We start from the raw sequence: 23111 nt of genomic DNA on the forward strand, positions 1-23111 counted from the left end.
CAAGCCTGCTCTCTCTTCCTTATAGCTTCTCCTCACATATTTATACATAGCTATCACGTCTCCTTTCAGCTTTCTCTTCTGCAGGCTAAGCATGCCCAGCACTTTAAGCCACTCCTCATAGGGCTTGAGGAGCAGACTGTACATGCCTGTACATTTTTTTGCAGAAAAGGCACTCACTGGCTTAAGTTTACTAAACATGCAAGCAATAAATTGACTGAGAGGGTGAGGAAGATATGATTTGACATTAATTTCTTCTGTTTCTTCTGTTCACAGCCATACATAGAGTCACTTTTAAGATGCACACATATACTTTGATATTATAGAATTGTTCTCCAAGAACAAACTACTTAACACACATTAATTTCTAATCTGAATGATTTAATAAAAGATTTTCAAGCGTATAGCTCAGGAAGAAGTACAGAAAACAATAAGTGAAAGTATGCCGCCAACATTTATTTTAAGTTGGAGGAGAGAAGGCGTATCTGTATCCATACATCACATTAACATAGGTACCCAACCCCTTTCACTCCATGTTCTGTTACTTGAGACATTTCAGTACAATAATAAAAAGGATAGAAATATGATTATCCCAGAAACATAGGTAAGAAGCTTTTTCTTTTAATTTGGCAATAGACTACCAATTTCCAAAGTAAAAGTGAGAGTAGAGCACCCTATAAGCGTCATACTCTAGAGGTATGAGAGAACAGCAGTCTTAGGAAGATTAAGTAGCACCAGTGAAAGCTGTCCATATTAAAGATCCCTCAGGACATATGTTGAAGAGTAATTAAAAGTGTGTTCTGTAGATGTTTGTAAACTATTAAGAATCAACTTTGCAATAGTTTACCCTAGTCAATTTACTATTCTTTGGCTTCAGTTTATATCAACACTGAATGAACTCCAGAATTGCTTTAACCACAAACACCCTTTTCATTCAAGATCATTAAGAAATCTTCATCAAAATAAAAACTGAGCTTTCCTCGAAAGTCAATATTTGCACCTGCCCATGTAACAGCACTGGAAACAAAAATGTAACACAAAAAGTTTAAGCACTGCATCCCATCAATTAAAATAAATACTTCAGCTGATAGTACAAAGTACCTCTTAAAGACAATAAAATCCAAAGGTCTGACACTCATGAGCTTCCCATAATAATATATTCCTTAAAGAAAACAATACAGATCATATATGAACTCTATTTCGGGACTTAAAAGTATTACTTTGACGGTAAAACTCTTAGAGTTTGGAAAGCTGATATGTGGGAAATGTGTGGCCTTTTAACTTGTTGAACTATAACTCCCATCAAGCTTCAGCACTAGCTGTGTTGGTTTGGGAGATCAGAACAACAGTCATATAATATCTTGAGAGCCACATATTTCCCTGGTGTATGACAAATATTTCTAGTAAATAAGCTCAACCCAAATGCTTAGAAAAGACCACCCAGAAAGTAGATCCCCCTTAAAACAATTCTATTAGGCAAATAATAACTTTTAAAGAGCTAGCAGTTCTCCCTGACAATGATTGCAGCAGTTGAAGGTGATATTCTCATATCTAGTGTATGGGTGAAACCGTCCAATATTCTTCTTTGGGGAAAGGAAAGAGGAGGCTGAAGGCTCAGCAAAGGGCAGTTCAGATGGTGCTTCTGTGCAGCTGCCAGGTTCCAGCATTCTTAAGACCTGGAAGAAAATCAAAAGGAAAGTCTTAGAATAGTACGTTTTCCATAATGAGCATCCTCAGTGGGTTGCTGTGAGTTTTCCAGGCTGTATGGCCATATTCCAGAAACATTCTCTCCGGCTGTTTCACCCACATCTGTTGCAAGCATCTTCAGAGGTTGTAATGCTCAATGTTTGCCACTAAAACTACCGTACTAGTTAAAGCAGTAGCGGACACATTGGACAGAAACAGCAATTGTATTTCTGGCTGTACAATAAGCTGGGGAAGATGTACTGAAGTTACATGGTTAGGTGATATGCTTAACCTTTAAGAGTTCATTGACAATAGAACTACATCAAATAGCCCTGTTCTATGAGGGTGCAGTGAAAGTACATGTCATGCTATGCTCCCTAAGAGGCTATGGAATAAATCATGCAATAGAACAGATTATAAAGAAAAAAAATCCCAATTTGAAAAAAGTTAGTTCAAATTCAATGGGATTTCTACTGAAAATAAAATTAGATTGGAGTAATAAAAAAGGTGAATGGGTATGGACAATAACTGTTTTCAACAACAACAACAACAACAACATTTTGATATGGTCCAAAAACCCTTATTCCTCTGTAAGTGTGCAAAATATGCAAGGTTAATAAGATTAACAACAGCCGACTGATTTAACACACAGTTGGGTGAAATTAGAAACAGTTAAAACTGGTTAAAATACTGGATTAAAACTGATTGAAATCAGACAAGATGGCTATGAGGATAGGTCAAAAACTCCTAACTGCTTTCATGGCGAATGCAGAGAAGCAAAACATAGATGTTTACCTCTCTAGATCAGGATGGGAAAATTCCAACCCTGCAGATATTATTCAACAGCTTCTCCCAACATCCCTGACATTTATCTGTGTTGGCTGTGTTTATCAGAGTTGGAATGAAATTGTTACTCCTTTAGGCTGAGTATTATGTTTCACCCCCTTTTCCATGGATCAGAATAATTGTCCTATTTCTCAGTAAACAGTCATACTAAACTGATTTCTTAGAGGTTTGTGAATATTTTAGATATGAATACACCACTGAGCCAAAATTAAAAGCTCGCTAACTTGGAATTAACTATCTTATAATATCAAACTAGTATACATTTCCAAAATGTAAGCCTAAAAGAAGAAGGTTAAAAATGTAACATTACAGTCAAGGATATTTACCATTTCAGCCATTTTCTCAGCAGGGGTATTGCAGAGTTCTGTTGAGGAAGAGCTCTTTTTTGGACTGCTAGAACTATCAGTGTTTCCAAGAAGATGTGAAGTCACTGCTCTAGCAAGCTTATGATTGACAGCTGCCAACTCTGCGGTACTACGAGGCTGTGCACTAGGATAGTAAGTTTGCTGTCTTCCCCATTGGAGAGAGACAAGTAGCTCTTCCAGCAGCCTATAAGGGAAAAGAATAATGGGCTTTGATGAACAGATTACACTGAGAAGACTTAGCCTGACATAGTATACCCATACATATTATCTCCCTCTTAAGACAATGCCTTTAAAATGAAGAGACATAATGAGACGATTCTGCACAGAAATCATATATATAGAGAGAGGGAGGGGGCTTAGTGATAATGAACAACACTGGCAATGAAGGCTTTTTCCCCATGAGGTGAATTGTTATAGCTCAGAAAGAAAACACATGTTCATACTTTTGAGAAGCAATCATTTCTTGGCGAAACTGGTCCCGTTCACTTAAAAGATCCTGAATGGCACTTTGTGCATCCCTAGCTTGGCGCTGGAGTACTGCTCGAGAGTTAGTCAACTCATCTGTCATAACCCTGTAGAAGAAAGTACAGTTTATCTTGACATGTAAAATAAATTTACTACTCAACAGACTAGTTTGTAAGTATATTAACAGCTAATATGCCATTTATGTTTGCAGGATATAGCTTACACTGATAATTTGATATTCAAGCTGCAAAAATTAAATGATTTCCAGATGAGAGACTTTGATCATATGTTTATTATGGCATACATTGTATTTCACCGCATAATAACCGAACCTTTTTTTTTGGGGTGGGTGGGTGGTGGTGAAACTATTATGTGGTGAAAAAAAGCCCTCTTTGAAGATGTAGCAGCAGAGGGAGAGGTGGGCAGGAGAGTTCTCCCGCTTGCAAGCCTCTCCCTTTTGAGCTACAGAGGCAAGGCCAGACAGGCAGAGAGGACATGCACACAGGCAGGGGAACTCACTCCCCTGTCTGCCAGTCCCCTTTCCTTGGCACTGTAAGGCTTGACTCAGCTCCCAAAAGCAGAGTCTTTTATTTATGCAATATTCTAAGTGGCATTTCAAACAACATTATAACATTTCTCCCATCCATCTTCAATTTACTTTCAAAAACTTTGTCTGACTAACACCTCTGATTTCAGGGGAAATTGAAACAGGGTATTTCTTTATTTTGCAAGATATCTTTTAAAAAGCTATCTTACTCCATAATACCTGCTTGCCAAGAATTTGCTTCGCCAAACATCACACTGTATAGACATCCGCTCCAGCTGTTCAGACAATTGAGACACATTCCGCCCCAGGGCCTCATTTTCAAGGATCAGCTGGTTTTTTTCACGTGCCATGCGCTCAAAGTGATACTGCAGGTCATCTCCTACTGAAGCCACAAGTAACTTTTTCAACTCCCGATTGACCTAAGAGGAACAGTTGTTTAATTAGCGAAATCACAAAACATATTTATTTACCATATTTATACCTCGCCATTCTCAACCCCGAAGGGAACTCAAGAAGGCTTTATACAAAGGCAACTATTCAATGCCTTAAAGATATACAATTAAAATAAAAATTTAAATTAAGATTCAAATTAATATACATAAAATTAATACACATTAAGACAGTACTGAAAAAGAAATCAGGTGACTAATGCTATACATATCCAATATTAAGAAAGATACTAATATTGAGTATGTGTAGCATACCATATGTGTAATCACACCATATGAATTCATATCAACTATTTATAGGACATAGAAAGAACAAACAGCTCTGCATTCTGAAATAAGTTGCTTAGGTTCCAAAGCAAACCTGGTAATATAACTTGTAGCTTGGCTGCAAAATTATTCAACCTTTAACTTCAGCAGAATTTGCTAGCGAACAGTGAAAAGGATAGTTTGCATTTCATTGGGTTGATATCAATAGCTTTTACGTTGTAACGCTCAATGAATTTGTCCAAACCCACAGCCATCTTGATCATTTCACAACATTGCATATATTGGCAACTCTGAAAATTAGGTACCTCAGTAGTGAAAAATCATGGTCATATTAAGCCATTGGCAATTTCCCAGTCACCAATGTAATCCCTACATTGTTGTGATCCCCCCATAACAAAAAAAAAATTAACTCGAGAGAAGGAGAATATGCTTCTCTGTCTTGATATGGCTGATATTAAATGCTTAAAACAGAGGTGGATAGTCTGAATCACATCTAATTTGGACATAAATACAGCGAGCATGCATAAGCCACCTGGCATGTTTTACACATCACAAAATGCTTGTTCATGAAGGATAAGAAAAAGGTGTAGTGATAGCTAATACCAGATTTGCCACAATAGCCACTAGCATACAAGGAATCATACTAAGTTGTTGTAGGTTTTTCGGGCTGCATGACCATGTTCTAGAAGCATTATTTCCTGACGTTTCACCTGCATCTATGGCAGGCATCCTCAGAGGTTGTGAGGTCTGAGGATGCCTGCCATAGATGCAGGTGAAATGTCAGAAGAGAATGCTTCTAGAACATGGCCATACTGCCGAAAAACCTACAACAACCCAGTGATTCTGGCCAAGAAAGCCTTCGAAAATAAATCATACTAACATTAAAGAAGGTAAGATATATTCAGTTTACACTCTCTCGTTTTGTCTGTATAATTCAGTGCCACCAATCAAATGATTTAGACTCAAGTCTATTAAATAATAATAAATAATGATAATAATCTTTATTTATACTCCAACACCATCTCCCTAAAGGGGACTCGGGGCGGCTAACATGAGACAAGCCTGAAAATACAATACAGCAAGATAAAATACAAAGCAACAAAAATTACATCACAATAAGATACATAAAGTAACAAAATAAAATAAACAGTTGCAAAATAACATAATGAAAGAATAGAACACTATGGGTGGGCCAGATGCACAAGATAAATATAATAAAGAAATATCCCAGCCTCTTTATTATTTCTTGATATGTTTAATGATGAACACAACCACTGCAATTATGCATTTATGGCTAATTTCCATCTAATTCAAGTTAGATGTGAATTTCATACATGTTTAAAACATTTTTAACTAGTGCACCAAGCCACACACTTTCAACAACTCCACTCTAGCACAAACAGAGTCAGGGTTAAATTGCTTATATACTAGGTCTTTACACAGTACTGGAATTTCCTAATCCTTTTTTTGCAGCGAATTCTCATGTACCTCAGCTCAGTATGATCTCAATGACTTAGGCTACAATCCTAAAAACAGGTACTAAGAATCAAACTCACTGGACACAACTGAGTAAATATGCAAGGGACTGCAACAAGAAGCAGAGACTAAATTATAATTTGACTGGAAGGATTTTAAAAAAGTATTTCTATGAATCTAATAGTTATCAGAACAATCCAGTTTTCCAAGATACAGCAGATCTCTAGCATTTCCGTTATTATTTTTACCTAGAAAAAATATGGAAAAAAGTTGCTACCTGCTCTAATCCAATAGAATACAGTAATATTTTGTAAAGATAGCAAGTAATGGATCCATCCCAATTCTTGGTTTCTTACCTCTGTTTGGACATGCAACTGATTGGAAAGCCCTTCCTTATCTTGTAGCAATCTTCTTTCTGAGTTCTTAAGCTTCACTATTTCATTTCTTAGTTCTAACAATTCTTTCTTAGTATCTGAAATTTCATCTGATAGGGCGAGGGTCTCTTTTGGATGTCCTGCAGACTTGGATGTCTTTGCATTTTTGGCAGGAATCACATGGCTTATAGCAGTTTTGGGAACTACTATTCGTACAGCTTCAATCTCTACTGCCTTATCGCCATAGATTGTCCCTAGCTGAAGAACCCCAGGACTTAGTGAAGGAGGAGCTTTCTTGTGTGGGCTTTTACGGACATGGTTGATTGTGGTGTGGATGACTTCTACAGATTTTGGTGGCTGTTCCATTTCCATTCCATCCCCAGGCCCACGGATGCGTGAGGTGGCATATTCGCCTGCAGGATGGAAGCAGAAGTAAAGGTTAACATCATATATTGAAATGAGAAAAGTACTGGCATTGACTTGCATTAAAAGCTTCCCTTTGTCTGTAGGAAGGAACATTTGGAAGCTATTTAATGTATTACTCTATTAAAAGAAAGAATACATAATTTCAGTGGAAACAAAGGACTCATTTACATTGACCATTTAATGCAGTTTCAAACTAGTATTGAAGAAAGTGATTTTGCTGTGCAGATTTTTTTTTTGTATCAGGAGCAACTTGAGAAACTGCAAGTCGCTTCTGGTGTGAGAGAATTGGCTGTCTGCAAGGATGTTGCCCAGGGGATGCCCGGATGTTTTACCATCCTGTGGGAGGCTTCTCTCATGTCCCCGCATGAGCCTTAATGCAAAAGGTTAACTGACAGAATAAAGGGGAAAGATAAATACAAGGAATTAAACAAGATTATCCTCATGATCGAACAATCATAATAAATACACCAAAATTTATTTATTTTGTTCCTGGGGAGGAGAGGGAGGGAAGGAGATAGAGGGGGAATGATGTAAACGTATGTTACAAAGAGAAAATGTTTTGAATGTTTGTATAATTTTGTGTAGTACTATTCACAATAATTTTGAAAATAAAAAAAACCCTTAAAAATGTTCCCACATGAGAAGCTGGAACTGACAGGTGGGAGCTCACCCTGCTCCCTGGATTCGAACTGCTGACCTTTCAGTCAGCAGTCCTGCCGGCACAAGGGTTTAACCCATTGCACCACCAAGCGCTCCCGTTGTGCAGACGATTACATAGGAAATCTTGGACCCTGTTTGAGGCCCGGATGGTGATTATACAAACCATAGAGCAGTGTTTCTCAAACTCTGCTGCTCTGGGTGTTTTGGATTTCAGCTTCCACAATTACTAACAGGTGGTAAACTGGCTAGGATTTCTGGGAGGTGAAGTCCAAAACACCTGGAGGAACAGAGTTTGAGAAACACTGCTCTATGCATTGATGCATATTTGGAGGATTTAAAACAGAGGCTGGATGGTCATCTGTTGGGGGTGCTTTGAATACAATTTTTCTGCTTCTTGGCAGGGGGTTGGACTGGATGGCCCATGAGATCTTTTCCAACTCTATGATTCTATGATCAAGGACTTTCTTTCACACACCTTTGTGGGAGATTATGGTCTGGCTGTCACTGCTTGATGCTAGGTAGCTTCAAATTGCATTAGATGGTCTGTGCAGTTGGGTCAAAGACTATTCAGTGATCTCAATCAGAAACAAAGGCCTAAATGTATAATTAGAAATACTACATGACAAATTATATTAAAAACCCAAGTAAGTAATGGTTGATAATAAAAACACCCATATTTAAACACTCATTACAAACAGAATTTAAACAGCTACAACTCACAACATCCCACCTTCCTTACAAAACTTTATTGTCCACAACAGTATTCCCTAGCCGAATTCCCTTCAGATATTATGGATATAATCCTCATAAAGTACCCCCAGTTTGTCTCATGGTTATGATGGTAGAGATGGTGGAAATTGTAGCCCAATTACATTTGTATGGCACCAAACTAGGGAAGACAATATATCGTCTGACCAACACTGGTAACATATCCTTCCTTTCACAAATATCTGCAGAACATCTCTTTCAGAACTACATCTATATATGAAGAAAGATGAATACTTGCCACTTTCTGATTTCTGTACTTCTGTCATCTTGTTGATGGAGCTGCACACAAAAGAGAAATGTAAAACCTTAAAAAAGAAACTGCATCAAAGCCAATAACCTGGGGTAGCAGCTAGATCCTTTGTGATCCTCAATGTGCAGGACTTCTCACACATAATTTACCATGGCACACTGACCACACAAGGGAGATTTCACTCACACAAACACCCACGATGAGCGTGCAGATTAAGATCAGCGTTAATCCAAGATCTAGCAGAAATGCCTGGATGCATGTGTATATACTGTACATATACATTTAAGTCATCTATCAATGTATGGGGTTACCATGAATTTCATAGAGTTTTCTTAGGGAAGTAATATTCAGAGGTGGATTTGCCTGTTTCCTTCCTCTAAAATATAGTTTACAGCACTTGGTATTGATTAGCCATCTCCCACCCAAGTACTAACCAGAGCTGACCTTTTTTAGTTTCCAAGATCAGACAGGCACTGGTGCCTTTAAAACAGGAGTGTCAAACTCATTTCACTGATGGCCACGTCAGCCTTATGGTTGCCTTCAAAGGGCCATTTGTAATTGTAAGACTGTATGCTGGCTTGGCATTGAAAACTTCATGCTGGACAGATTTCAGCCCATGGGTTGTGTGATTCACATGTGTGTTTTAGATTATTTTTGCTGCCTGGATGCATATACTAGCATATATGTACATTTAGCAATGCTATCAGATACGTTATCTTAAACATTTCATGTTACATTTCAAAAAATATTCTCAAATCAGTTCATAACACCCCTCCCGACTGATAGATCACTGAATACACCACAGTGGAACAAGAGTAAGACAAGACATACTGGCCGCTTCTACACAGCTGTATAAAATCCCACATTATCTGCTTTGAACTGGGTTATAGGGCAGTGTGAACTCAGATAACCCAGTTCAAAGCAGATATTGGGTCCTTCCACACAGCCCTATATCCCAGAATACCAAGGCAGAAGATCCCACCATATGATCTGCTTTAATTTGGGTTATCTGAGTCTGAATATCGGAATCCCACAGATACTGTGGGATTTTCTGCCCTGATATTCTGGGATATAGAGTTGTGTGGAAGGACCCATTGTCTGGATTATATGGCTGTGTTGAAGGGCCCTAAGAACACAAGTAGGAAGTACTGTCGAAGTCTTTCATGGCGGGAATCACTGGGTTGTTGTGTGTGTTTCCGGGCTGTATGGCCATGTTCCAGAAGCATCCTCTGAGGATGCCTGCCATAGATACAAGCGAAACGTCAGGAGGGAATGCTTCTGGAACATGGCCATACAGCCCAGAAAACCCACATCAACCATATACTTTATTCCACCAGGTTAATTCTTGGACACACCGTTCTGCAGTTACTACGTTAATTGATACTAAGAATAAGATTATTTTCACTTAGACCAGGGGTCCTCAAACTTTTTAAACAGAGGGCCAGGTCACAGTTCCTCAAACTGTTGGCGGGCCAGATTATAATTTGAAAAACAAAACAAAACATGAACGAATTCCTATGCACACTGCACATATCTTATTTGTAGTGCAAAAAACACTTAGAAACAATACAATTATTAAAATGATGAACAGTTTTAACAAATATAAACTTATTAGTATTTCAGTGGGAAGTGTGGGCCTGCTTTTGCTGTTGTTGTGTGCTTTTGTTTCAGATTTAGGTTGACCCTGAGTGAGGGCTGGGTAAATGACCTTGGAGGGCCGTATCCGGCCCCCGGGCCTTAGTTTGAGGACCCCTGATTTAGACTCTATTGATTTTGGCAAATATATTAGCCAAAAAAAGAGGAATGTCATAGAATCATAGAATCAAAGAGTTGGAAGAGACCTCATGGGCCATCCAGTCCAACCCCCTGCCAAGAAGCAGGAATATTGCATTCAGATCACCCCTGACAGATGGCCATCCAGCCTCTGTTTAAAAGCTTCCAAAGAAGGAGCCTCCACCACACTCCGGGGCAGAGAGTTCCACTGCTGAACGGCTCTCACAGTCAGGAAGTTCTTCCTCATGTTCAGATGTAATCTCCTTTCTTGTAGTTTGTCCTTCCAGACAGCCTTAAATCCCTGAATATCAAGGCAGAAAAATCCCACATTATCTGCTTTGAACTGGTTATTGGAATCCAGGGCCCTTCCACACAGCCCTATATCCCAGAATGTCAAGGCAGAAAATCCCACAATATCTGCTTTGAACTGGTTATTGGAGTCCACCCTGCCAGTTCAATGCCGAAAATGTGGGATTTTATTCAGCTGTGTGGAAGGGCCCCCGGTTCAAAACAGATGTTGTGGGATTGTCTGCCTTGATATTCTGGGATATAGGGCTGTGTGGAAGGGCCCCCAAACAGCTGATAAGGGTAAAGAACCCTCATACTGAAAAAAGATGAACTTGAGAGATGGCAAGAAACACACTTTTTAATAAACTGGATCCAACCTTCTATCCTTCTTGAGGATTTAGTTCCATTTGAAGACTGGCTTTTCTATTGGTATGGAAATGTATAATGTATTTATAGTTTTGTTTGTTGTAACAACAAAATGGGACTATAAAACTCACCGTAAAGGCCCCTTTTACACTGCCATATAATCTAGAGTATCTCAAAACTGGTCCTTCTCTAAGGCCGTGTACTTACCTTCGGGTCCTCCCACGACCCACTCCTCGCTTCATCCTTCGTGGTTCTGCTTTCCCAAGCCACAACCTCCACCTTCTTGCTTCCGTGTAGAGAGACTGATTTATAGACTCACACACAGGCCTTAACTTCTGAGCTGAGTTTGATCCTTTCTGCTCTCTCTGAACTTCTGTGTTGTTGTTGCTAAGGGACTTCAAGCGGATCTAGAGTTCACATTGTAGAATTAATGTAGTTGTAAATGCCATGGCAGAATGCTATGGAATTATGGGAATTGTAGTTTGACAAGATGACAGTCTTGGACAGCAACGGCTCCCAAAGTGACCCATTTAAGGTGGAATCAGGTGTCAAACAGGGATGTGTTATTGCCCCGACTTTATTCTCCATCTTCATTGCTATGATACTTCATTTTGTTGATGGGAAGCTTCCCACTGGAGTGGAAATCATCTATCGGAGAAATGGCAAGCTATTTAACCCCAGCAGACTGAAAGCCAAAACCAAGGTTACAACAACATCTGTTATAGAACTCCAATATGCTGATGACAACGTTATCTGTGCACATTCAGAAGAAGACCTACAAGCCACTCTAAATACATTTGCAGAAGCATATGAGAAGCTCGGCCTGTCATTGAACACCAAGAAAACTGAAGTGCTCTTCCAGCAGTCACCAGCCAATCCCTCTCCAATGCCAAAAATACAACTTAATGGTGTAACATTAGAAAATGTTAACCATTTCCGCTACCTTGGCAGCCACCTCTCCACAAAAGTCAACATTGACACTGAAATACAACACCGCCTGAGCTCTGCGAGTGCAGCATTTTTCTGAATGAAGCAGAGAGTGTTTGAGGGCCAGGACATCCATAGGGATAACAAGGCATTTGTTTATAAAGCTATCATACTCCCAACCCTGCTATACGCCTGCGAGACATGGACTGTCTACAGACGTCACATACAATTCCTCAAACGATTCCATCAGCTCTGCCTCCAGAAAATCCTGCAAATCTCTTGGGAAGACAAGCGGACAAATGTCAGCATGCTGGAAGAAGCAAAGACCACCAGCATTGAAGCGATGGTCTTCCGTCATCAACTCTGCTGGACTGGCCTCGTTGTCCGGATGCCCAACCACCATCTCCCAAAGCAGTTGCTCTATTCTCAAGATGTTGGTGGGCAGGAAAAGAGATTTAAAGATGGGCTAAAAGCCAACCTTAAAAACTCTGGCATAGACCTGAGAACTGGGAAACTCTGTCCCTTAAGCGCTCCAGCTGGAGATCAGCTGTGACCAGCAGTGCTGCAGAATTTGAATGAAACATGAAAGAGAGAAATGTTCCAAGAGGAAGGCACGTCAAGCCAACCCCGACCGAGACTGCCTTCCACCTGGAAACCGATGCCCTCGCTGCAGAAGAAGATGCAGATCAAGAATATGGCTCCACAGTCACCTACGGACACACCAGCACACTGATCTTGGAAGACTATCCTACTCGGACAACGAGGGATCGTCTAAGTCAGTTTGATAAGGTCTTTGATTTCTTCTGCGTCACCAAAGGACAACAGCAAGGGTTTCAGGGCCCTTCCACACAGCCATATAACCCATAATATCAAGGCAGAAAATCCCACAATACCTGCTGGGTTATTTGAAGCCCTTTCCACACAGCTGCATAAAATCCCACATTATCTGCGTTGAACTGGGTTATATGGCAATGTGGACTCAGATAACGCAGTTCAAAGCAGATATTGTGAATCATCTGCCTTGATATTCTGAGTTACATGGCTGTGTGGAAGCGCCCTAAATCCACACTGCCATATATTCCACTTCAAATCAGATAATGTAGGATTTTATTCAGCTGTGGGGAAGGGGCCTGTTTAAGAAGATTAATGAAGATTTTTTTTTGTCGTGTCAGGAGTGACTGCAAGTCGCTCCTGGTGTGAGAGAATTGGCCGTCTGCAATGATGTTGCTCAGGGGACGCCTGGATGACAATGAAGATAGGAGAAGGGCATCTTCAGAAGCAACCCGGAAGCTCGTCTTCTCGGCATTGGCGAATAATCTTCACTTTTTTTTACCTATGTCTAGGGTTTCATCCTACACTCTATTGATGACGTTCAGCTATGTGGCCTGGTCCCGCCCCCGCGAGATTTCCGGTTTGCCCTTCCAATGAAAAGCAATAGACCGGATCTTTTACTCTCGTCATGTTTCTTAGAGAGTGACACCACTCTGGACCAATAGGAAAGCAGTGTTGGTGAAGGCGGCCCATTTTGGAAAAACCGGAAGTAGGGGCGTTGAGTTTGTAGAAGAGGAAATCCTGCCTGAGTGCGAGGAGGGGGCGTGGCTTCGGTTGCTAAGGAGCGGCTTGGCGTAGCAAGGGCCCGTCTTGTTTGTATGGTTTGAAAGAAGGCGGCCGCGAGAGAGAGAGAAAGAGTGCATGAAGGAGAGCTGCGGTTGAAGCATGGTGAGTGGCTGGTGCAGGCTGAACGGCCCTTTAGACTCAGAATGTCTGAAGTACTCCACAATCTAAACTCCCTTTGAGTGACTGGGGCCCTCTACACTGTGGAATTAATGCACTTCGACTCCACTTTAACTGCCATAGGTCAATGCTCTGGAGTCCTGGGAGTTGTAGTTTGATAGGGCGCCAGCACTCTTTGACAGAGATGGCTTTGTAAAACTACAGCTCCCAAGATGCCATAGCAATGAGCCATTTACGTTAAGGTGATGCATAACTGTATTAATTCCACAGTGCAGATATCCCTGAGGTAGGGACACCTTTGCTTTTGGATAATACCGTTTATAATATGCACAAAATTAATATAAATATTATGCACAGGTTCTCAGCTTGGAAGTTCTCCTGGATTATCATCCCAGGTTGCAGCGGTGGCCAGGGGAGCGTTCGCACAATTAAAACTTGTGCGCTAGCTTCCCGTACCTTGGGAAGTCAGACTTGGCCACGGTGGTCCACGCTCTCGTTACATCTAGAATAGATTACTGCAACGCACTCCACGTGGGGTTGCCTTTGAAGACTGCTCGAAAGCTTCAAATAGTCCAACGAGAGGCAGCCAGGTTAGTAACTGGGGCAGCATACAGGGAGCATACAACTCCCATGTTATGCCAGCTCCACAGGCTGCCAGTTTGCTACCGGGCACAATTCAAAGTGCTGGCTTTGGCCTATAAAGCACTAAACGGCTCCAGCCCAAATTACCTGTCCGAACGCATCTCCCCCTATGAACAGTCATGGAGATTAAGATCCTCCAGGAACGCACTGCTTTCCGTCCCGCCATTGCCACAGGCATGATTGGTAGGGACGAGAGACAGGGCCTTCTTGGTGATTGCTCCCTGGCTATGAAACTCCCTTCCTGGTGAGATCAGGTTGGCCCTTCCCTCCTGTCCTTTAGAAGGATGGTAAAAACTTGGCTGTGGGACCAAGCTTTCGGGACAGGGCAATAAAGTGGCAATAGGAAAGATGACCAGGCCAATTAGATTTGATGCGGATGACTAGGACGGTTTTAAATGGTGTATTTTAATATTTTGATAAATATTTTTTAATGTTTGTGTATTGTATGTGAATTTGTGTCCCGCCATTGAATGTTTGCTGTGTATATGCTGTGTTCCGTCCTGAGTCCCCTTCGGAGGGAGAAGGGTGGAATATAAGTGTTTTAAATAAATAAATAAATGAAGCACTTTATTAGAGTTTAAGACTCTCTGCACATTGTACTCGCCCAGAAATCCAACATGCCACCTGCCGCACCCAGCACTTTTTAACCTGTACCCATCACTGGCCCGGCCCTGGTTTTTATTGCGTAATGGTGTAATGTTTTGGTATTGCTTACGTTTTTAATTTGCTTTGAATTGTATTGTTATTCTTTTGCTATTGTTGTGTTGAGGCCTTGGCCTTTGTAAGCCGCATCGAGTCCTTCGGGAGATGCTAGCGGGGTACAAATAAAGTTTAATAATAATAATAATTAATAAATAAATGTGTGAAATACTCTGTGGGCTCAATGTATATGAAAGAGAAGTGAATGTCATAAACCTCCGTGATTACTTACTTACTTAGGCGATCCCCCGTTGTTGGAATAGGATAGTCCTCCAGGATCAGTGTGCTGGCGGTGGGTCCGTAGGTGACTGTAGAGCCCTATTCCTGATCTGCATGTTCTCCCGCAGTGAGGGCATCGGTTTCCAGGTGGAAGGCGGTCCCGGTCGGGGTTGGCTTGACGCGCCTCCCTCTTGGCACGTTTCTTTCACGTTCCATTCGTGCCTCTTCAAATTCTGTAGCACTGCTGGTCACAGCTGACCTCCAGCTGGAGCACTCAAGGGCCAGGGCTTCCCAGTTCTCAGTGTCTATGCCACAGTTTTTAAAGTTGGCTTTGAGTCCATCTTTAAATCTCTTTTCCTGTTCACCAACATTCCGTTTTCCGGTCTTGAGTTCAGAATAGAGCAACTGCTTTTGGAGACGGTGGTCGGGCATCCAGACAACGTGGCCGGTCCAGTGGAGTTTATGGCAGAGGACCATCGCTTCAATGCTGGTAGTCTGTGCTTCTCCCAGCACGCTAACATTTGTCTGTTTGTCTTCCCAAGAGATTTGTAGGATTTTCTGGAGGCAGCGCTGATGGAATCGTTTGAGGAGTAGTATGTGACTTCTGTAGACAGTCCATGTCTCGCAGGCGTATAGCAGGGTTGGGAGGATGATAACTTTATAAACAAACACCTTGTTATCCCTATGGAAGTCCCGGTCCTCAAACACTCTCTGCTTCATTCGGAAAAATGCTGCACTCGCAGAGCTCAGGCGGTGTTGTATTTCAGTGTCAATGTTGACTTTTGTGGAGAGGTGGCTGCCAAGGTAGCGGAAATGGTTAACATTTTCTAATGTTACACCATTAAGCTGTATTTTTGGCATTGGAGAGGGATTGGCTGGTGACTGGGTTGGGAGGGCACTAGCTTTATAAACAAGCATCTTGGTATCCCTATGGATGTCCCAGTCCTCAAACAGTCTCTGCTTCATTTGGAAAAATGCTGCACTTGCAGAGTTCAGGTGGTGTTGTATTTCAGTGTCAATGTTGACTTAATGATTAAGATCATATGGCGAGGCGCTGCTCTCAGTCCCACTACATTTGTAGGGCGCATCTGGTGAAATTGAGAGATGAGGCCTTCACAGTGGTGGCCCCTCAGCTGTGGAGCTCCCCCCCCCCCAGTGATATTAGAGCAGCCCCCTCCCTTCTGGCCTTCAGAAGAAAGTGAAAACCCTGCTCTGGGGTCAAATCTTTGGGGATTAAGTACAGGGAAAGAATAGCTACGGAATTGTGTACATTTACTTTTAGAACAACTCCAAATTACGATTGTAGATAGTGCGATTTTTAATAGTGGATGTAACGTTTTATATGTTTTTAATGTGCATTTAATTTTAATTTTAAATCTTTAACTTAATGTGTTTCAACTGTTTGTTGTTCAAAGCTATTGAATAGCCGCAATATGTAAAGTTGCCTTGAGTCCCCTTCGGGGTAGAGAAAGGCAAGATACAATTAGAGTAAATAAAATAAATAAATGTTGTGTTTAGACTTTGGGTGCATCTACACTGTAGAGTTAATGCAGTTTGGTCCCACTCAAATGGCCATATCTCAATGCTATGGAATCATGGGAGCTGCAGTGTGTTGAGGCACCATTCCTCTTTGGCAGAGAAGGCTAAAAACCATGTAAAACCACAGCTCCCTTGATTCCATTGCATTGGATCAAAGCAGTTAAAGTGGGGTCAAACTTCATTAACTCTATAGCAGGATAGCAGGCATGGGCAAACTTTGACCCTCCAGGTGTTTTGGACTCAATCTCCCACAATTCCCATGCCTGCTCTACAGTGTAGATGTGCCCATCTTGAGGCACGAGCAGTCTGCTAGAGTCCTGAAAACCAGAGATTACTAAAGTTCTTATAAAGCTACAGTTCCCATGATTTCATAGCATTGAACCATGGCAAATAAATTTGGGTCAAAATGCAATAATTCTACAGTGTAGGTGCACCCTTGATTCCTAGCTTCAAGATATCTCATTATGTGTGTGTGTGTGTGCACATAAGTATATATGCATATGTGTATGTATGTGTATATATCTATATACACACACCTTATATATGCACATGCACACACATATATGCAAAGAGAGGTATTACAAAATTGAAAAAAATCCAAAATACTTTTGTTCCAATCATTTTGAGGAAAGCATTTTCAAACCGCTTCTACACATTTCTTTTTAATATTAATTTTAATCAGAAATAAGGGAAAAAAATAGAACAAAAACAATACAAAAACTTTTTTTTCATAATATCTAAAACTATTACCTACATCTTACATAACTAAATCTAAAACAGTCACCCTAACCTAAAACATTCCCAATTTTGCAAAGGAAATGCCTTGATAGCTTTGTATTAAGGTCGCCATATGTCAGAAACAACTTGAAGGTACACAAAAACAATCACTTTATTGACTGTTATCCACATATCGCCCTTTTCTTTAGATTTTGTGTGTCAATTTAAACAAAAACTTGTCAATAATAAAGTGTCCTTTAATCCTTCTCTTCTTCCTCCTCCTTGGTAACCAGGACCTTTTTTGTAATCAGGAAGTAACAAAGTGAGATTTACAATTATTTTCTAAACAAGTTTATGAATAAGGGTTTGCTAGAGGTCTCCTGGGGTTCCCTGAAAGATTGTGCTTGGAAAAAAAATCCATGGACTCAATAATTTTTATGCTTCGATTCTTCAAAACCTGAAAATTGTTTCAAGAGTTTCTTTAGGGTAAAAAGATTGAAAAGGGCTGCTCTAAAAGACTATGATCACATATTCTGTAATGAACTCTAGCTTTGCTGTACAACTGTTATGAAAAATATAGAATATTGCAGGAGCTGGGGGAAATGATTCAAATATTTTCCAATTCCAATTTATTCTAGAAGAAAGGTTATCATGAAATAAATTGTGACTGTATTTATTTAAATGTTGATAGGCTTTTTTAAAACAACTCACAGCAAGGTACTAGGTGAGAGCAGTTCATGTGTTCCTTGATTTTTACAGTAGTCTTTTTAATATGATGCTTATGCAATTATGGTTATGATGTGATAGCAGTTTTCTTGGAAATTGCTTTTGTACACTCTTCCAGAACTACCTCTGCAATAAAAAGTTGAAATTTGTGTGTTTTATGTACAGTACAGTTCAGATCAAACATCATTAAATCAAAGTATATATGAAACATTGGTACTAGCACCTGTAAAATACAGGAGTAACTTTAGAGAGTTTACAGAAGTGTAGATCATATCTGTTGCAACGTTCTCTTCCAACTGTATTAAAAAATAAATGGTAGTGTGTATAGAATTTACTCATTTGGATACCAAATCACATTTGGTTCTAATTGCATGCAAATGTGTTTAGAAACAATGGATATGTCTTCAGTTATTTTTAGGAATTATTTTTGTCACATTTTGTAAACCTTGAAAGAATTCTTACCATAGTACTGTGTTATAGGTGTTATACAGCAGGAATATTAATTTTATGCAATGAAAATGTATAGGATTCCAGTTTCAAGTTAGTTTTTTCCTTCTGTTTTGCACTCATCTGTTTTTTTCTTTTCTTAACTCAGTCTCAGGTTCAGTATGGGAGCAGTTCATACTTGTTTCATGCACAAAATCAATTTGTATGTGAAAGTGGGCACAGAGCACTTTTCAGGGTCTCCTCCTTCCTTGAAAAATGGGTTGATAAAAATAGCTAATGAGATTGCAATCTGTATTGTTAAAATCTCTGATTGAATTTCCATGATGTAAGGAGTTTCGGGGAAGGTCTTTAATTCTGCAAGAATAAAATAGACTGCAATCAAGTAGGCTGCATTTTTAAAAAAGATCAGAAGGGTATTGCTTTGTTGAAGAAAACCCTGATAAACTTGGCAATTCTTTAGGTAAGCAAGCAAATCTCTTCTTTCTTCTAAACTATTTCTTTTGGCGCAGTGCATTTTTTTGTTGTTGCTAGAAAATGTTTTTATTTTTTTGTCCCCCTTGGGATTTTTTAGCTTTTGGAGGAAATTCTAAGGGATTTTTTCCTATCTTTCAGTACTTGGTACATAAGTGCTGAAGACTAAAAATGCAGAGTCCAAGAAATTAGTGTCTGAAAATTATAGGATTGGTTTCAGGCTGCAGTCCCATATAATTTGCCTGGCTGAGGTAGACAGAGCTTGTATATAGTGAGAACTTTTTCAAAGTACATATTGACAGGATTGTGGTGAGTATTTCACGCCCTTGGTGGTCTCACTTTTGTGTTGGGCATGCTGCTGGTGTGTCAGGTGTGGGAAAATTTGAAGGCAGAAGAAAAAAACCTTCAGAAACCTAACCCTCCCCCCTTCCTGGAGTTATTGAAATGGCTCAGAAAATTATAGCCATCCGGCTTTTTTTTACATTTTTTCCCCTTGGCCTGAATACCTCTCTGCATGAGTAGTGAATACTGAAATCACAATGAATTTGCTTGAATACATAGGTTGTTTGCTTGGAATGTTTCCCCATTATTCCACTGTGTGTCTTTTATTTCGCATATAGAATACATATTGATGTAACTTACATACATCATGTAGTGTAGCCATTGTTTAACAAAGAAGGATGAATAATTACAGCAATCTTTCTAATTTGGGATTTGAAATGAAATGATTTGACCGTTTTGGAACACAAGACGGAGCCCTTGAGCTGGCAAGGAGAAATGGGCTCTTTGAAAGAGTGGGAGTTCACCAGCTGCTCACGTAGCTTCAGAAAAATAATATTTGAATCATTGGGAAATATGCCATCTCTTGAGCCCAGGAAATGGTGTTGGAATAACAGAACAATTAAAATCGTGACAGTTGATGCGCTTAGAAAAACATAACGCAAGCAAATCTAGATGTCACTTTTCTCACTGTGTTTGCTGTAATTGTTAATGCATTTTGCTGGGTCCTGCCAGTAGGGGACAGGCACTTTGAAAGCCTGAAGCTCAGCCCCTGACTTCTTTTATTTAAAGGATCAGATAGTAGATAATGAGAAGAAACATCTCTGTGTCTGAAATCCTGGGGGTTCACTGCCAGTTGGAGTCTGCCAATTAGAACACACAATTATTCTGTAAATGTTAACTATACATAAAGTCTTGCATTTATCCTTTTTCCCCCTAGGATTTTAAAATACCTAACCCAGTGGCTTGTAACCTTTGTTTGCAATAGTATTTCCTTCTGAGGAACCCTGTTACAGAAAAAGAACTAAAGATTTCTTTTTCTCTAACGTTGTTGATTGTGTTCAGTATCTGTAATTCTGTAATGCATTAATACTTAATATTGTATGTAAATATGGGAACAAACAGATACTTCCTTGCTGCTGCAATATATACAAATTGTGATACAAATAATATGGAATGTAGATTTATTTATTTAGGGTACTTACAGTACTTGTATGCAGCTCAATCTAAAAATTTGGAGTGCCGTAAAATGTAATTAAAATACATATATGATACAATATACATATAATAAACAAAACAGTAAATCACAGCAGCATTCAAGTCATTGTGAACAAAGTAATAGAGTGCATTTTTGTAGGCTAATGAAGCCTGGCGTAATCTTGTCTTTGTTTTTGGGAAACTTCTGAAGAGAGCATTCCATTATTGTTGTTTTGATGTTTCCTGTCAACATTCATTATGGGATAAAAAATATGGTCTCCACTGAAAGTCTCAAAGGTTATCTGGATGTACATTGGAAGAAGTTCTCTCATCTATCTTGTTCTTGGGATTTGTAAGTGTGTATATGTCAGCAACAGGGAGCAAGCATGAGGTGGGGTTTGAGCATTAGACTATGACGCTGAAGGTTTGAATTCCCGCTTGTCATGGAAACCCACTTGACTATGACTCACCTTAGGCGAGTCACACATTCTCAGCCTTGGAGGACAGCAAAGGCAGACCCTCTCTGAACAGATTGCCAAGAAAATGCTGTGATAGGGTTGCCATAAGTTGAAAACGATTTGAAGGCACACATCAACAGCAAAAGGTGTCAGCAACAGTATCTTCAACATGGTTCAGTAGCAATCAAGCAGATGCCCACTTTATTGGGTTAGAGGTCTTGTGGATATCTTATGCTTGTTATTTGGAATTTCTTTTGTTCCCTTTCCCTTGTTTTCTACATTATTCATTTCATTACTTAAGGTAATAAGACAAATTTTCTTTTTTGAGAGAAGAAAAACCCTTAGCACACCTCTGTCCAATATTAACTTGATATCGGCCTTTATGATCGAAGATTTATGAGTATGCTTTTGAACATAGTCTGTGCCGACTGAAACCTGTATTTAGCTGAATTGCCCAAGAGTTAATATTTTACACAACACGAGGTAAAAGGAGCGTTTTAACTTTAACGACAGACTTGGCAGGAGACTCTTTGGTTAAACTGTAGTACACAATGAATGCTGGCTCAAAATGTTCCCAGTCATGAATCGAAAAGGGATTGGTTGAGCTCTTGGCCTTCTCTGTTGCAAGGCAATAAATTTTTAATAGGCGGTGATATTCTCAGAGTGTTCAAGGTAAATGCCAAATCTGTGCTCTTTGGAACCGCCTTTCAAACTATTTGGTTCTAACACACACCGGTATTAGCTAGCTGAAGGTCACTCTTCACCTTCACTGCAGCTCTTGTAAAACCCATATTTAGAAGTGCTTAGAAGTGACATTCTGTGGAAATCACCATGGCATAGTGAATAGACTGCCTTATCTGGACCTTGAATTATTGAATTCGAATCCCTGTTCATTGGTGTTACATCACCACTGACTTCAAATCATTCACCTATTTTTTTTATAATACCTTAATACTGTTTTCTTGAATATGTTTTTAGTAAATGATATTGGGCATGATTTTAAAAATTGCTTCTGCTTGCTTCATCTTTTTGTAAACTACTAATCTGAGTTTGGTTTTTTTGGTTTTTTTTTTTTTTTGCTGCAGTTCTATTTTTTAAAAGTAAGTAGTGGACTATGTCTATACTTTTGGACTTGGATTGTGCAGCAAACTAGCTAGTCCTTGGCAGGATCTGAAAAGTAGCAGAGAGGTGAACAAACCGTCTCTCCAAGACCTAGGAACCTCAATCATATCTAGTGTGTATATCTGCTTGGGAAGTATTTCTTCCATGATTGTTTTTTAATTGGCTCTCCATATACAGGGATTCTGCATCTATGGATTGAACCATCCAAAGCTTGAAATATTTTTAAAAATATTCCAGAAAGGAAACACTGATTTTTGCCATCTTAAAAAAGGGACATTTTACTATACCATTGATATAATGGAACTTTTATCAGTATTTTGGTACCCAAAGGGGCTGTGGAATCAAAGTTTATCAGATACTGAGGACTCACTTGAGTATTCTTTCCAACTTTACTAACTGATTGTGTTTCAAACATTTCTTGGTAGAATAGTAGAATCAACAGAAGCAGTATCAGACAGCTGACTTGCGGACTTCAAATGGAACAGAAACGTTATGCTTGTATAGTTCTAGCATCTGTAATGTGGACAGACATATTGTTTATATGTAATATTTTGTCAAGCATTTTCTTATGCAAATATATATATATATATATATATATATATATACACACACACACACATACACACACACAGATATATGAGAATGCTGACAGCCATTTTTTTAATCATCATTATCAGTGAAAGCCAGCAGATTTGAACAGAAGAGTACCTCCAAGATCCAGTCCTTTCTCTGCTTTCCAAAAGAGTAGTTGGTGGTTTCCACCATTCTTTTTAAACCAAAGGGCATGGTGGAAGAGACTTGCTAGAGTATTATGTCCCAGCACATTCAGTGTTTCATGTCCCAATAAGAGTTTTTAAGAAAAGCAATGACATTGTTTCTATTATCACTTATTATATAAAGTTTTGGTATAGAAACAGAGTCTTTTCTTTCT

The 23111-nt window shown here is 39.6% G+C and overlaps 2 protein-coding genes across 2 annotated transcripts in view; one reads left to right on the forward strand and one right to left on the reverse strand.

The window, feature by feature from the left end:
* Positions 1-361: 361 nt before the first annotated feature.
* Positions 362-11316, reverse strand: BLZF1 (basic leucine zipper nuclear factor 1). Its single transcript, XM_060770746.2, has 7 exons — positions 11211-11316; positions 8565-8605; positions 6455-6885; positions 4126-4325; positions 3338-3466; positions 2856-3078; positions 362-1673 (listed from the first exon to the last, which is right to left on the reverse strand). Exons 1-7 carry the CDS (start codon positions 11243-11245, stop codon positions 1488-1490), a joined length of 1245 nt encoding a protein of 414 aa, XP_060626729.2. The 5' UTR covers positions 11246-11316; the 3' UTR covers positions 362-1487.
* A 2131-nt stretch (positions 11317-13447) lies between these two features.
* The window catches only part of NME7 (NME/NM23 family member 7), an 87405-nt gene continuing 77741 nt past the window's right edge, over positions 13448-23111 (forward strand). Inside the window, exon 1 of the mRNA XM_060770743.2 lies at positions 13448-13649. Coding sequence (XP_060626726.1) covers positions 13647-13649 — 3 coding nt within the window. The 5' untranslated portion in view covers positions 13448-13646. The remainder of the gene's footprint in view (positions 13650-23111) is intronic.

The sequence above is a fragment of the Anolis sagrei genome, chromosome 3 (assembly GCF_037176765.1).
Source record: "Anolis sagrei isolate rAnoSag1 chromosome 3, rAnoSag1.mat, whole genome shotgun sequence".
NCBI classification, from domain to species: domain Eukaryota; kingdom Metazoa; phylum Chordata; class Lepidosauria; order Squamata; family Dactyloidae; genus Anolis; species Anolis sagrei.

What these genes read in the sequence shown, in the direction of transcription:
- BLZF1 (XM_060770746.2), bottom strand. Translation starts at nt 11,245, where the DNA reads ATGAAGCGAGGAGTGGGTCGTGGGAGGACCCGAAG. An exon ending in AGTTGCATGTCCAAACAGAG is followed by an intron (nt 4,326 to 6,454) that starts GTAAGAAACCAA and finishes TGTTCCTCTTAG; the next exon opens with GTCAATCGGGAGTTGAAAAA. An exon ending in GAAATGATTGCTTCTCAAAA is followed by an intron (nt 3,079 to 3,337) that starts GTATGAACATGT and finishes TTTCCCTTATAG; the next exon opens with GCTGCTGGAAGAGCTACTTG.